The sequence below is a fragment of the Schistocerca serialis genome, chromosome 3, assembly GCF_023864345.2.
Source record: "Schistocerca serialis cubense isolate TAMUIC-IGC-003099 chromosome 3, iqSchSeri2.2, whole genome shotgun sequence".
In the NCBI taxonomy this organism is placed as follows: Eukaryota; Metazoa; Arthropoda; class Insecta; order Orthoptera; family Acrididae; genus Schistocerca; species Schistocerca serialis.
In genome coordinates, this window is record NC_064640.1 from 772,408,915 (window position 1) to 772,424,507 (window position 15,593).

Consider the following 15,593-nt stretch of genomic DNA (forward strand, 5'->3'; position numbering starts at 1 on the left):
GCCGATTGGACAGTGGAGGTTCAGCAGTCTCAGCATAAAGGCTTTCCACAGGGCTGGTGTAAAAAGCTCCAGACACTAAACGTAATCCACGGTGGTGGATAGAGTCGAGACGCCGAAGAATAGACGGCCGAGCAGAGGAGTAGACTATGCTTCCATAATCCAATTTCGAGCGCACTAAGGCGCGATAGAGGCGGAGAAGGACCACCCGGTCCGCTCCCCAAGAGGTACCATTCAGGACACGGAGGGTGTTAAGGGAACGCAGACAGCGAGCCGAAAGATAGGAAACGTGGGAGGACCAGCACAGTTTTCTGTCAAACATAAGACCCAAGAATTTTGCGACGTCGGAAAACGGAAGGTTGACAGGACCTAGATGTAAGGAGGGCGGAAGAAACTCCTTACGTCGCCAAAAATTTACACAAACGGTCTTACTGGGTGAGAAACGGAAGCCGGTTTCGATGCTCCACGAGTGGAGGCGATCGAGACATCCTTGAAGACGTCTTTCAAGAAGGCTGGTCCGTTGAGAGCTGTAGTAGATCGCAAAATCGTCCACAAAGAGGGAGCCCGAGACATCAGGAAGGAGACAATCCATAATTGGATTAATGGCGATGGCAAACAGTACAACACTCAGCACGGAGCCCTGGGGTACCCCGTTTTCTTGGGAGAAAGTACGGGAGAGAGCAGTGTTCACCCGCACCCTAAATGTGCGCTCTGCCATAAATTCGCGAAGAAAAAGGGGCAGCCGGCCTCTAAAGCCCCAAGAGAACAGTGTGCGGAGGATGCCTGTCCTCCAACAGGTATCGTACGCTCTCTCCAGATCAAAAAATATTGCTACCGTTTGGCGTTTCCGGAGAAAATTGTTCATGATATAAGTGGAGAGAGCAACAAGATGGTCAACAGCAGAACGATGCTTTCGGAATCCGCATTGGGCTGGTGTTAAAAGACTGCGGGACTCCAGCCACCAAGCTAAACGGTAATTCACCATACGCTCCAAAACCTTACAGACACTACTCGTGAGAGAAATGGGGCGATAGCTAGAGGGGAGATGTTTGTCCTTTCCAGGTTTCGGAACGGGAACGACGATAGCTTCCCGCCATCGCCTGGGAAAGGTACTGTCGGTCCAAATTCGATTATAAAGGCGAAGGAGGTAACGCAGGCTATGGGTTGATAAATGCAGCAACATTTGGACATGGATACCATCCGGTCCTGGGGCGCAGGAGCGAGAAGAAGAGAGTGCATGTTGGAGTTCGCGCATGGAGAAAACAGTATTGTAGCTTTCGCGATTTTGAGAGGAGAAAGCAAGATGTCGCACTTCCGCTGCACGTTTCTTCGGGAGAAACGCTGGCGGGTAATTTGAAGAGCTCGAAATCTCAGCAAAGTGCTGACCCAATGAGTTAGAAATTGCGACGGGGTCCACTAAGGTATCATGCGCGACAGTGAGCCCAGAGACCGGGGAGAAACTAGGCGCGCCTGAGAACCGTCGAAGCCGACTCCAAACTTCCGAGGAGGGAGTGAAGTTGTTAAATGAGCTAGTAAAGAATTTCCAGCTTGCCTTCTTGCTATCGCGGATGACGCGACGGCATCGCGCACGGAGCTGCTTATATCGGATACAGTTGGACAAAGTTGGATGGTGACGGAAAATGCGAAGAGCACGTCGCCGCTGACGTATTGCGTCACGGCATGCCTCGTTCCACCAAGGAACTGGAGGGCGCCGGGGCAATTCGGAGGTGCGTGGTATTGAACGTTCCGCAGCTGTGAGAATAACGTCGGTAAAATGTGTGACCTCATCGTCGACGCTGGGAAAGCGACGGTCATCGAATGTCGCTAGAGACGAAAAAAGTGTCCAATCGGCTTGGGCAAACTTCCAGCGTCGCGAGCGCATATATGGCAGTTGAGGCTGCAGTCGAAGAACACATGGAAAGTGGTCACTCGAGTGTGTATCATCAAGGGCGAACCATTCGAAGCGCCGAGCTAGCGGAACAGTACCGACCGCAAGGTCCAAATGGGATAAATTTGCCGTGGAGGCAGATAAAAATGTGGGGACCCCAGTGTTGAGGCAGACTAGATCCGCTTGGTGGAAGACGTCTAGCAATAGTGAGCCACGTGGACAAGGATGTGGAGATCCCCAAAGCGGGTGGTGGGCATTGAAGTCCAAAACCAGCAAGTAGGGGGGTGGAAGCTGATCAAGAAGATGAAGGAGATCAGCTCGTTCCATTGGTGTAGACGATGGAATGTATACCGTACAAAGAGAGAACGTGTATCCAGAAAGGGAAAGACGGACGGCGACAGCTTGGAAGGAAGTGTTTAAGGGGATTGGGTGATAATGGAGAGTATCATGGAGCAGAATCATGAGTCCTCCATGGGCTGGAGTGCCTTCAACAGAGGGGAGGTCATATCGGACGGACTGAAAATGAGGGAGAACAAAGCGGTCATGGGGACGCAGCTTTGTTTCCTGAAGACAGAAGATGACCGGCGAGTAGGATCGTAAGAGGATCGACAATTCCTCCCGATTGGCGCGAATGCCGCGGATATTCCAGTGGATAATGGACATAGGGTGAACAGAAAATGGAGGAACGTGACCAAGGGTGCTGTCAACTCAACGACTGCTCAGAGCTTGCGACCGACAGGATGGAATGGCATTCAGTCGAAGGCAGAAGATCCTGATCCATAGGTTGGTCAGGAGCAGCTCCTGCCACCAACGATCGGCCAGTTGACCGGCCACCAACAGTGCGCCTCGGCGACACAGAAGATGGCCGAGGGCGATTTCCGCCAGGTGGTGCTGTAGATGGGACACGCCGTGGCGGAGAAGGAGAGGAACTGTGTTTCTTCGTAGCCTTCTTGGAGGTATGTTTAGATGAAGGAGGAACCGATGGTTGTGAAGTTGCAGTACGTAAAAACTCTTCACGAGAATGCTCTTTTTTTGAAGACTTGGCGTCTGACTTTTGGGCTCGAGATTTAGCAGAACTCGACGAAGGGTGAGCCATAGAGTGGGCAGGCGAAAGAGGTGAGGTTGAACGGGCGATCTTTGCGCTGGCCGATCTGACGACCGTGGTACTAAATGTGAGGTCGCAAGTCTGCGTGGCCGCCTCCTTTGTTGGCCGAGGAGAAGCAAGGACAGCGCTGTATTTTCCTTTCTGAGGCACGGTGGGCTGTCGACTGGCGAGTAACTTTCGAGCAGCAAAGGTCGACACCTTTTCCTTCACTCTTATTTCCTGGATCAGCTTTTCGTCCTTAAAAACAGGGCAATCTCGAGAGGAAGCAGCGTGGTCACCCATACAGTTGATGCAGCGAGGGGATGGAGGTGGACAAGCACCCTCATGGGCATCCCTGCCACACGTAACACATTTGGCCGGATTGGAACAGGACTGGCTGGTGTGATTGAACCGCTGACATCGATAGCAACGCGTAGGGTTCGGGACATAAGGGCGAACGGAAATTATCTCATAGCCTGCTTTGATTTTTGATGGGAGTTGAACTTTGTCAAATGTCAAGAAGACAGTGCGGGTTGGAATGATGTTCGAGTCAACCCTTTTCGTAACCCGATGAACAGCGGTGACGCCCTGGTCAGACAGGTAGTGCTGAATTTCTTCGTCAGACAATCCATCGAGGGAGCGTGTATAAACGACTCCACGCGAGGAATTTAAGGTACGGTGCGGTTCCACCCGGACAGGGAAGGTGTGGAGCAGAGAAGTACGCAGCAATTTTTGAGCCTGGAGGGCACTGTGTGTTTCCAACAACAGGGTGCCATTCCGTAGTCTGGAACAAGACTTTACAGGACCCGCAATTGCGTCGACACCTTTCTGAATAATGAAAGGGTTGACCGTGGAAAAGTCGTGACCTTCGTCAGACCGAGAAACAACAAGGAACTGTGGCAACGATGGAAGAACCGTCTGTGGCTGAGACTCAGTGAACTTACGTTTGTGAGCAGACATAGTGGAAGGTGAGGAAACCATTGCGGAAGAATCCCCCATGATTACCGGCGTCTCCGATGGCGCGCTCCTCCCTTGTGGGGGCCCTCACCGAGGGCACACCCGCCTTAGGTGATTGTTCACACCTCAGGTCACACCTCCCGACAAACGGACGGAGGGACCAATCGGCACTTTCGGAAGGTATCAGCTCGGGTAATCACCCCTCCCTGGGCCTGGCCTTTACCAGGGGGTACGTACGTGTCCTACCTGTCTACCCGGGGCGGGGAATTACGCGTTACCCCGTCACCGGCTACGCATGGAAGTGCGTGGGTCGGCCTTCAGACACGCACAGGGAGGAAGAAAGAGAAAGGGAAAGGAAAGAAGAGGGGGTCTCAAACGCCGCAGCGGAGAAAAGGGTAAAGAGAAGAGGTAAGGAATGGAGAAGGACAAAGGAAGGAAGAAGACATACAAGCAAGGAAGAAGAAGAATGCGGTACATTGACAAGCGTCCGTCTCCGGACGTAGGCGCAAACCATACTCCCAGAGGGGGAGAAAGTGAAGGAAAGAGCCAGAGGTGAGGGGGGGGGGGTGAAGACAGGGGATGGGGAAGGATGCGGAAAGGGAAGGTATGCAGCCCGGAAAGGAAGGAAGGCCACATTAGCTCGGAGCCCCGTGCTCGCTACGCACGTATCCACAAAAGAGTTGTGGATCCCCTGGGGGGACGACAATGTGTCTTGGGATAATACTGTCACAGAAACTTAGAGGTATGCAGAAAAAAAAATGATCAATGAAAATACTGGTCTTAAAGTGTCATCATACCAACACAAAGATTTTTGCATATCACTACATTTTTACATTTTGTAAATACCAATATGACTGACAAGATGGATAAATTATGCAAAGTCACATCATGTTCAACTATTTTAATAAAAAATTCGAAGAAGTATATGTAATGGAAGAGAACATTGCAATCGATGAACCATTAATGAAATTTAAGGGACATGTGTTATAAACAATTTAATTCCTCAAAGAAGGTGAGACATAGGGTAAAATTTTATAAATGGTGAAAGTCGGCAACTGGGCTATTGTCATAATTTTTAAATATATTAAGGAAATGACGAAACACATCATGCTTACAGTTCATCTGAAACAGTTGTGACAAAGTTATCAAAGTCAATACTAAATGAAGAACGCATTTTGTACACAGATAATTCAATTCTTTGCTGAAACTATTTCTAACTTTGATTGAAAATGGAAAAAATGTTGTTGGGACAGTACATTTCAATAAAACAAATATGCCAGAAGAATTTGTTAGAGGAAAATTTAAAAAGGGAGAATGCATAATGAGAGGCTGCAATGGCATTTTAATGCTGAAGGATACACAGGACGTCCATATTATTTCTAAACAGCACAAAAGAGTAGAAATGACTGAACGTAATGGAAGACAATGAAACCCTACTTTCAAACCAAAATGTATTGTTGATTACAACCGGGGGATTATTGGTTTTGACCACCAAGATTGGATATTAGCAGATTTTCTTGTTATGAGGAAATATTTGAAAAGGTACTGAAAAGCCTTGCTTTATGTTTAATATTGCACGATACAATTCATATATTCTGTACAACAAAAACACTATGAAAATGAAACAGAATTACCCCGGATATGGACTGCAAATAGCAGAAGCATTAGTAGAAAATGTGTAGTCCCAAGTTGAGATAAGGACTATTTTTGGAGATGTACCAATGAGACTACATGCACAATATCGGAGTTACTTTCTGAAACCTATAGATCCCACACCAATGAAAATTCATCGAACAAGAGCTTGCAAATTATGCACAAAAAATAAGAAATGGAGTGAAACAATGTGGGACTGTGAAAATTGCCATGTTTTGTTACATGTACCCCATTGTTTCAAAAAATATCTCACAGTTGAAGATTACTAATTGTCTAGAAGTTTTCTCTTCACATTTCATCTGGGAATTCAAAACCAACCATTATATCAGTTACATACCTTTCTGAAATGTGTTCTAACTGCCTTGCAAGTATTAATTTACAAAGTGTTAGTGATATATTATCCACTTGCAAATAATTAATTATTTTTGTCCACTGATGAATCAATCACATTTACTAACCAGACATCTTAAAATTATTAGTTGTATCCAAATGACGTTTATTATTTCACAATACCTTATGTTGTGCTGAAATATACATGTTATACAACACACACATTTTGCACAGGTTCAAACATATGGCTAAAAAGCTCAATGGCTCAGTCATGCGAATGACTGCCTGGCTTACTATGACCCGAGCAATGAGGTAATCTAAAATTACCTTCCAAACCTTTACAGCTCTTTCTGATGAAATTGTCAGCCACAACCCACATTCAAATACTTGTCCCATTGTCAGTAGTTTGAATGCTAAAAAGGTTGCACCCAATTTTAAATTTCATCCAACTAATCCTATTGAATCTACCCATGGCAGTGATTATAATTCTCCAGTGTTGCCAGGACACTTATTCGGAATAAATTAATATTTTAGGAGAAGGATTTCACCATTTTCACTATTTACTTCACATTTCATCTGGGAATTAAAAACCAACTATTATAATGGTTTCATATCTTTTTGAAATATTGAATTGCCTTTAATGTACATGCTAGAAGACAAATTTTCCACAGATTCCAATTTTTTTTTCCAATTAATGCACCAATGGTTAAGAACAGTTTGTATTTAACAACAAATCTTTTTGCTTGGCTTCTATTCAACATAAAATTTGGTTTTCATTCCATTATGTGATGCTGTACTCTAGTTCCACAGCTGACAAACATTCCATTTCATAGATGAATACTGATAGAACTTGCATTTCCTTCCTCTTATTTCAGTCACAACAACTGATGTTAACACCTGCTCAGATTACCCGCTTCGAAGACATGAGGAGGTGCACTAGCCCCCAAAACGAATCCACCTGACAAATTAACGATGGGGACCAATGCACTGGCCACCTTGACATTTAGGCAGTTTTCCACATACACTTACGTAAACAGGTGCTCTGCAAATACATGGGTGAGTGATGGTATTAAATTAAGACAGTCGGTAACTATGATCATAATTACAGACCATTATATTAAGACCATCACTTACTTATGTATTTACAGAGCACCTGATGGTAGTAATATGCTGAAATGAGCTCACTGTGAATGATATAAAATAAAAACAATTTACAGAGCAATGTAGCTCGCTGATATTCGGAAGAATCATATAGATTGATTTGATTTGGTTTATTTATTCATACAATTATCACCTCAGAATGATATAGGATTTGTCATTGTAATACAATGAAAATAAATAACTCGAAATACACACACACATAGAATATATAAAAATGTTTTTATGAGAACACGGCAAGTGGTTGGCCATGGAATTTCTGAAGGAAGCATCTCAACATTTGCCAGAAATGATTTAAGAAAACCATGGAAAACTTAATTTAGGGGCCCAAACAGAGCATACTCCATGCTCCTGAATATTAGTCCACTGTCATAACAACTGCACTTCCTCATTTGGTTAATCCCTATGGCCAGACAACTTATATTTACATTCGGAAAACATCATCTACATTTAAGGTTAGCAGGATCACAGGAAAGATAAGAGGGTCATATCCCCTCATTTTTTGCAAAAAGACACTTGTATTACTGTATTTGTGACATTTTACTATAGAATGAATTGTGGTAAATACTCTAAAACTGATCAGCTAAAACACACAACTATTATGTCAGTAATTATTTCATATAAACAATACTTTTTTTACTGTTTATGAAAGCAGAACTTTTCTATTACTTAGCAGAACTACAAAAAATCCACAACATTGGTTGAAAGCACATACCTCTGTACAAACCCCTCCAGTAAGGAATGTAAGACGTGAGCTCGGTATCGCATCAATCGGATATCTTGTGGTGTTGAATCGATACACTGGCCATTTTGAATGGGTCTTTCAAACATATTGCAAAACTCAGTTCTGGACCCTAGATAATTTGGGCGCACAAAGTCAACCATGCACCAGTATTCCAGTAAATTGTTCTGGAGTGGATACCCAGTTAACACTACTCGCCGTTTGCTACGAATTTGTTTCAGGGCTTGAGATATGGACGCATGGCTGTTTTTGATACGATGTCCTTCATCACAGATGACTAGGTCTGGTCCAGGCTTCACCAATGCGGCCTGCATTTCTGAAAAGAAAAGTACCGCTGTCATATATTTTCTTTAGGAGTGAAAACAATGTGGTTAGGGAAAACAGATCCAGAAGAGTACTTGTGCTGGCACAGGCAAGTGTAGCAGCATTTTGTAAATGGTAAAACAGGCTGTGAGGATAGTGAGGGGTGTTGTAGTAGTGGTGGTAGTAGTGATGATGGTGGTGGTGAAGCTGAAACTGAGTAGGACTGCTGGGAGATGGACATTCACAGTCTTACAATCCACACTAAAGTGAGGGGTAAGAAGCTGAATGGGAGTGGAGGGGGATTTTCGGGCAGGAACAGCAGTGGAGGAGGGTGAAGGACAGGGACATGCAGAGATTCAGACCAGTGAAATAGCAAATCTGAACAATATGTTGGAGACACCCGCACATTTCCGAGAAGCTAGTGTCAGCAGAGTGGCAGAGAATCAGATGCGAAGCAGCAGTTGACAATGATGGTGGTGTGGTCAGTAGCCTGCTCACCCAACAGGTGGTCAATCTTTGTCTCGCACACAGTTATGCTGTGGTCATTCGGCAATAGACAGTTGAGTGATCCTCATGCCCACATAAATGGCAGTGTGGAAATTGGAGTCAAGCTGACATATTAAATGGCACCTTTCATAGTGTATGTTGCCTTTACACTAGGTGACTGCGTTGGTTACATCTCGTAACTGGGTCTCTCACATGGATATAGCACATAGCGGAAGGGATTACAAATGGAAATGGCGTAAAGGAGGAAAGGATATCTTTTAAGACAGGTGAGCAGCAGGAAACAATTTTAGGGAGATGCAAACAATTTTGGGGAAGATCTTTCTCATCACAGGGCATGGCAAAGGAACTCAAAATCCTGACAAAGGGTGTGGTTCAGTTGTGGTAGTCCATTAACATTTTAGTTACAAAATACATGTAGTAGGAACAAGATTGGAATTTATTCACTGTAGTAAGAAACCCTCACAGTCATAAAAGGATTGGTAGCAAACTTATGAGCGTAAAGCCACCACTGCAATTTTCATTGTGGAAATCCCAAATACCACCAGTCATACATAGGGACTTTAATAACTGGGTACGCGATATATCAGCCCTGGGTAGAGAAGTTTACTCACAGCCTTTAATATCAGGAGACTCCACATTAAAAGACTGATGAAAAAATGCTTGTTGTTTCAAATTTGCTCAAGCAGCATGAAAGTACTTGTCATACAATCAGGAACTGTCAACCCTACTTACAAAACCGTGCCTGGCAAGTAAACAAATACTGCCATTGCAGCCAGTGGAGTCACGCTGGCACTGTTTCAATTGAGTATGTTATACACAAGTGTTTCTAGGGTGATACAATTCTTTGTAATACAGTCAGCTAATACAGAAAAACATTTTTGGTTTGGACACTTAACTCAATTTTCATGCACCCACCTGATTCTACATGTGTTGCACGAATCAGTCAAAGCAAAACTCATCTAATTATAGTACCAAAATGTAATCAGTTCAATCTTTTCAACTTCTTGGTCTTCATCATTAGAGGTTATTAAAAAACATAACAGGTCTCTCAGGCTTTATGGTGGTTTTATAGCAGTGAATGTGTGAACTGAAGTCAAATCTTTTTCCAACATTGCAGCCAGAAGATCTGGTATCACATCCAAATCCTAGTGAATTCTTCTGGAAGACTGACTTACGTAATGCACATCAACAATTCTCATTAAACATTGTCTCTCCAGAATGTAAGGTCCTAAAAATTTCTTTCGGGTTGTAGAAGTACCTCCCTCTACATTGTGGCATTGTAAGTGCTACATCAATTTTTTTGAAGATTTTTAGAACTGTTAATCAATGCTGTTCTAACTATATTTACATGGGGTCAAATTTAATCACTTAACAGACCATAAAACCCTGATCAGTTTTCAGCCCTAAATAATCTCTCCCCAGTCAAACAGCTTGAAGGCTCCAGTGGCAGGCCATATTACTAAGCGTCTATTAATATTCAGTTCAGTACATACAGGGTAGCCAATATCTGGGTGCAGATACCTCCTATCAACCCATTGGCCCAAATCCACATTTGGACAAAACCATATTAGCATGTTTTGAGAGAGCTAACCCAATTGTCAATGCATTAGAACTCCAGATTATCACATCCAAAATAGTATCAGAAACTTCCAAAGATCTTACATTATGCAAAGTTGTACAATGGGTTCAAAGAGGAAAGCCCAATCATCTGTCCTCTTGCAAGGACAAACGCAGTGGCATGCTGCCATGTTTACAGATCTGGAGGGAGGGAGGAAGGAAGGAAGGAAGGTTAGCATTTAATGTCCTGTCATTAGAGGCAAAGCACAAGCTCAGATATGAAAGGATGGGGAAGGTAAACTGGCTATGTCCTTTTCAAAGGAATTATCCTGACATTTGCCTAGAGTGATTTAGGGAAATCGCAGGAAACCTAAATCTGGATGGCCAGAGGGGATATGAACTGTTGTCCTCCCAAATGTGAGCCCAGTGAGCTAACTGTGCCACCTCACTCAGTTCCACTGCTCTGTAATAGTCGAAGACTTCAAGTGTCTAGTCAAGAAGTGAACAATGCATCTCGCAACAAACAGCTCCATATAAAATGTTCTTCTCTTGGCCCCAAATTACGTAACTTTGGTACAACTTAAATTTGAACTTTCCTTTAGCATCTACTGACGTAAGTGACCTAATGAAAGGTAGCTGTCAAATTACAAATTCAACTTTTGACAAAACTGTGGAAGTTAAGTTCTATGACAGGCAGTATTCAAGAATGTGACACTGATTATAGTACAGATGTGCAGGCCACAATGCTGACACAATAAATGTACTGTAATTACTCTATGATGCAGCCAGTATACCACATTTACCTGATTATAAGACGAGGTTGTTCCCAAATTCATCATGTGAAAAATACAGGGTCATTTTATATTCGCAGACTAAACTATTGCTGCTGAGTTTAACACTTTTACATTGTGTAAGGGAGTATTGAGGGATCATCATACATGTAAAACTGAAGCTTTGGCCATCGAGGTCACATGAAGATTTATTTTGAATAATTCGGAAGGGCAGGGTGGGTAAATGTTATGTTTGAACAGGCTCAAAGCTTCCCAATACACCGAAGCACTTGATACGGTATCAATGTTGCTCGAACAATCACATGACAGGCTCAAAGCTTCCCAATACACCGAAGCACTTGATACGGTATCAATGTTGCTCGAACAATCACATGACATTTGGCTTGCACGGCACTAGTGGAAGGATACACCAAAAACTACAGACTGGGCACTACAACAGCCTATTGCTCTGCTTAAGACTTGTCAGTTTTTTTGAACAATGGAGGAAATACCACTAAATTCTATCATCTTACAAACTCTTGCTGTATCTGAACAGGTTTGCAATAAAAGTTCTCATACGTGTATGGAAACCGTGTACAAACATTAATGCTGCTTTTTAAGTAAAGGTAACATTCCAAAGTGGAAATGTTGTGCTTCAAAAAACATCACTTGATTCTGAATCCAGATCAATATTTTATTTGACTGTGAAAGACCGAAATGATTTACTAAGTGGGTTGCAAGTGAGGAATTTAGTCGCTGTTCACGTATTAGAATAACGTAAAAACATGACCAGCTTTTAATCATTTTAGTATATGATGGTTACATTCAGATGAAACAAGAAGGAATATTAATTCAGAATGATATGTCTAATAAACAAAATAAATCATATTGGACTGACTGAACTGTTGTCACGAGATAAATTACAGTGCCAATACATATCGTGGAGATAATACTAAGAGACATCAATGATCATGGGACAAGCAAAAGTTTGAGAACTGGACTGAATAGTGTTTGCAAATATTTTATTTATGTATTAGTTGCTGTCGTTACATAACACTTGTGCACCACAGTAGATACCACAGTCAGTATTTCATAGCTGCTCAAGCACAGCACTATGGAAGGGCTGGAAGGGGAACAGTGATACCACCTTGGCTGAGAACTAGAGAAGTCCGGGGAGGGGAGTCATGAGCAGACAGCAAGTTATGTCATGTGCCAACAATGGGAATGAATACAATGTATTTTGGCTTTTCATGAACACCTACCATGTTTAAACTGCAGTTTTCCTGAATCCATTTGTAGTCAGAATTGAACTGACTTTAAATTGGACAAATACTACACAATATCACTCATTTCTGCAGGGTACGGTAAAAATCTAGATAGGGGTCAGAGTGCACTTACGTGCTTCATGCAGCAATGTTGTTGACACTCACCGTGACATTTGATGGAACAAAATGGGGTATGTCAGCTACCAGTTCTACGTAGCCAATGAGAGGGCAGCGGACAGATGATATTTTTGGAAGCAAGAGACATTGTAACATTCTCATGTCATATAGAAACAAAATTCAAAACGTATTCAATTAAAAACAACTGAGTTCTTAGGTCCTATGGTAACTAGAACCTCAGAATTGCAACATATCAGGAAGAAACAGCCAAATATTTGCAAGAAATGAGATACAGATTTCACAGCTGTGCTAACAGGACGGTGGTGATTAAAAACAGTGATATCACAGATGACAGAGCTAGTATGCAAAAGAGATAGAATAGAAAACAGTCCACAAATTAATGTAAACCATTTCTTTCCATTTATTTCATTTCTCTTTGTATTATCAAAATGAAGACAATCTATAAATGGCATAAATTTAGAATAGCTATAACAGGGTATGGGTGGGGGACAGTAAAGTGGTGTTTGAGGGTGCATAAATGGGCAAAATGGAGATGGAGAGAAGGTAGGACACCTAGGATCAGTCGGGAAGTTAGACAGATGGTGGGGAGAGGGGGCGGAGATAGCACAAAGGACATGAGTAAAAAGACTGTGGGTTTTTGGTGGAATAGAGGGCCATGTAGTGCTGCAATAAAACAGGGAAGGAGCTAGATGGGTAAGGACAATGACTCACGAAGGTTGTGGCTAGGAGGGTTATGGGAATGCACGATATATTGCAGGGAGAGTTCCAGTCTGCACAAATCAGAAAAGGTGGTGTTGGTGGAAGGATCCAGATGACACTGAATGTGAAGTTTCACTGAAATGAAGAACATCATGTTTGGTGATGTGTTCAGCAATGGGGAGGTCCAGCTGTTACCTGGCCACAGTTTGTCGGTGGCCATTGATGCAGACAGACAGCTGGTTGGTTGTCATGACCACACAGAAGGCACCACAGTGGTTGCAGCTTAGCTTGTAGATCACATGATTGGTTTCACAAGTAGCCCTGCCTTTGATGGGATAGGTGATGCTTGTGACCGGATTGGAATAGGTGGTGGTGTGAGAATGTATGGGACAGGGTCTTGCATCTAGGTCTATTAAAGGGATATGAACCATGCAGCAACGGATTGGGTAGGGGTTGTGTAGGGATGGACAAGGATATTATGTAGATTTGGGGGGTGGCGAAATACCACTGTGGGAGAAATGGGAAGGATAGTGAATGTGGCATTCTTCATGGCAGGGCACAACGAGAGGCAGCCAAAACCTTTGTGGAGAATGTGATTCAGCTGCTCCAGTCCTGGGTGGTACTGAGTCACTTGGGGAATCCTCCTCTGTGTGTGGATGGTGGGACTCTGGGAGATGGTGGGTGACTGGAGAGGTAAGGCACATGAGATCTGTTTGTGTACAAATTCCGAAGAGTAATTACAGTCTGTGACGGCCTCAGGGAGACCCTTGTATTTTGAGAGGGCCCGTTCGCTATGCGATGGCCATGGGTGGCTAGGCTGTATTGAAGGGACTTCTTGGTATGGAATGGGTGGTAGCTGTTGAAATGGAGGTACTGCTGGAGGTTGGTTGGTTTGATACTGATGGAGGTACCGATGTAGCCATCTATGAGGTGGAAGTCAACATCAAGGAAGGTGGCTTGTAGTGCTGAGGAGCATCAAGTGAAAAAATGGGGGAGAAGGTGTTGAGGTTCTGGAGGAAAGTGGATAGGGTGACCTCACCATCAATACAGGTCACAAATATGTCATCGATGAATCAGAACCAAATGAGGAATTTGGGATTATAGGCGTTTAGGAAGGATTCCTCTTGATGGTCCATGAACAGGTTGGCATAGGATGGTGCCATGTGGGTATCCATAGCTGTCTCCCAGATTTGTTTGTAGGAGATGCTTACAAGGAAGGAGGTTTTACATCTACATTTATACTCCGCAAGCCACCCAACGGTGTGTGGCGGAGGGCACTTTACGTGCCACTGTCATTACCTCCCTTTCCTGTTCCAGTCGCGTATGGTTCGCGGGAAGAACGACTGTCTGAAAGCCTCCGTGCAGGCTCTAATCTCTCTAATTCCATAACGCTATCACGGTTACCAAATAACCCTGTGACAAAATGTGCCGCTCTTCTTTGGATCTTCTCTATCTCCTCCGTCAACCCGATCTGGTACAGATCCCACACTGATGAGCAATACTCAAGTATAGGTCGAACGAGTGTTTTGTAAGCCACCTCCTTTGTTGATGGACTACATTTTCAATGGACTCTCAAAATGAATCTCAACCTGGTACCCACCTTACCAACAATTAATTTTATATGATCGTTCCACTTCAAATCGTTCTGCACGCATACTCCCAGATATTTTACAGAAGTAACTGCTACCAGTGTTTGTTCCGCTATCATATAATCATACAATAAAGGATCCTTCTTTCTATGTGTTCGCAATACATTACATTTGTCTATGTTAAGGGTCAGTTGCCACTCCCTGCACCAAGTGCCTATCCGCTGCAGAGCTTCCTGCATTTCGCTACAATTTACTAATGCTGCAACTTCTCTGTATACTACAGCATCATCCGCGAAAAGCCGCATGGGACTTCTGACACTATCTACTAGGTCATTTATATATATTGTGAAAAGCAATGGTCCCATAACACTCCCCTGTGGCACGCCAGAGGTTACTTTAACGTCTGTAGACATCTCTCCATTGATAACAACATGCTGTGTTCTGTTTGCTAAAAACTCTTCAATCCAGCCACACAGCTGGTCTGATATTCCGCAGGCTCTTACTTTGTTTATCAGGCGACAGTGCGGAACTGTATCGAACGCCTTCCGGAAGTCAAGAAAAATAGCATCTAATATTTTCTGGGTCTCATGAACAAATAAAGTGAGTTGGGTCTCACACGATCGCTGTTTCCGGAATCCATGTTGATTCCTACATAGTAGATTCTGGGTTTCCAAAAACGACATGATACTCGAGCAAAAAACATGTTCTAAAATTCTACAACAGATCGACGTCAGAGATATAGGTCTACAGTTTTGCGCATCTGCTCGACGACCCTTCTTGAAGACTGGGACTACCTGTGCTCTTTTCCAATCATTTGGAACCTTCCGTTCCTCTAGAGACTTGCGGTACACGGCTGTTAGAAGGGGCAAGTTCTTTCGCGTACTCTGTGTAGAATCGAATTGGTATCCCATCAGGTCCAGTGGACTTTCCTCTATTGAGTGATTCCAGTTGCTTTT

The 15,593-nt window shown here is 43.5% G+C and overlaps 1 protein-coding gene across 1 annotated transcript in view; it reads right to left on the minus strand.

Moving 5' to 3' along the window:
- Positions 1–15,593, minus strand: part of LOC126470614 (uncharacterized) — a 208,736-nt gene that overhangs the window by 141,723 nt on the left and 51,420 nt on the right. The window contains exon 9 of the mRNA XM_050098568.1: positions 7,783–8,125. Coding sequence (XP_049954525.1) covers positions 7,783–8,125 — 343 coding nt within the window. The remainder of the gene's footprint in view (positions 1–7,782; positions 8,126–15,593) is intronic.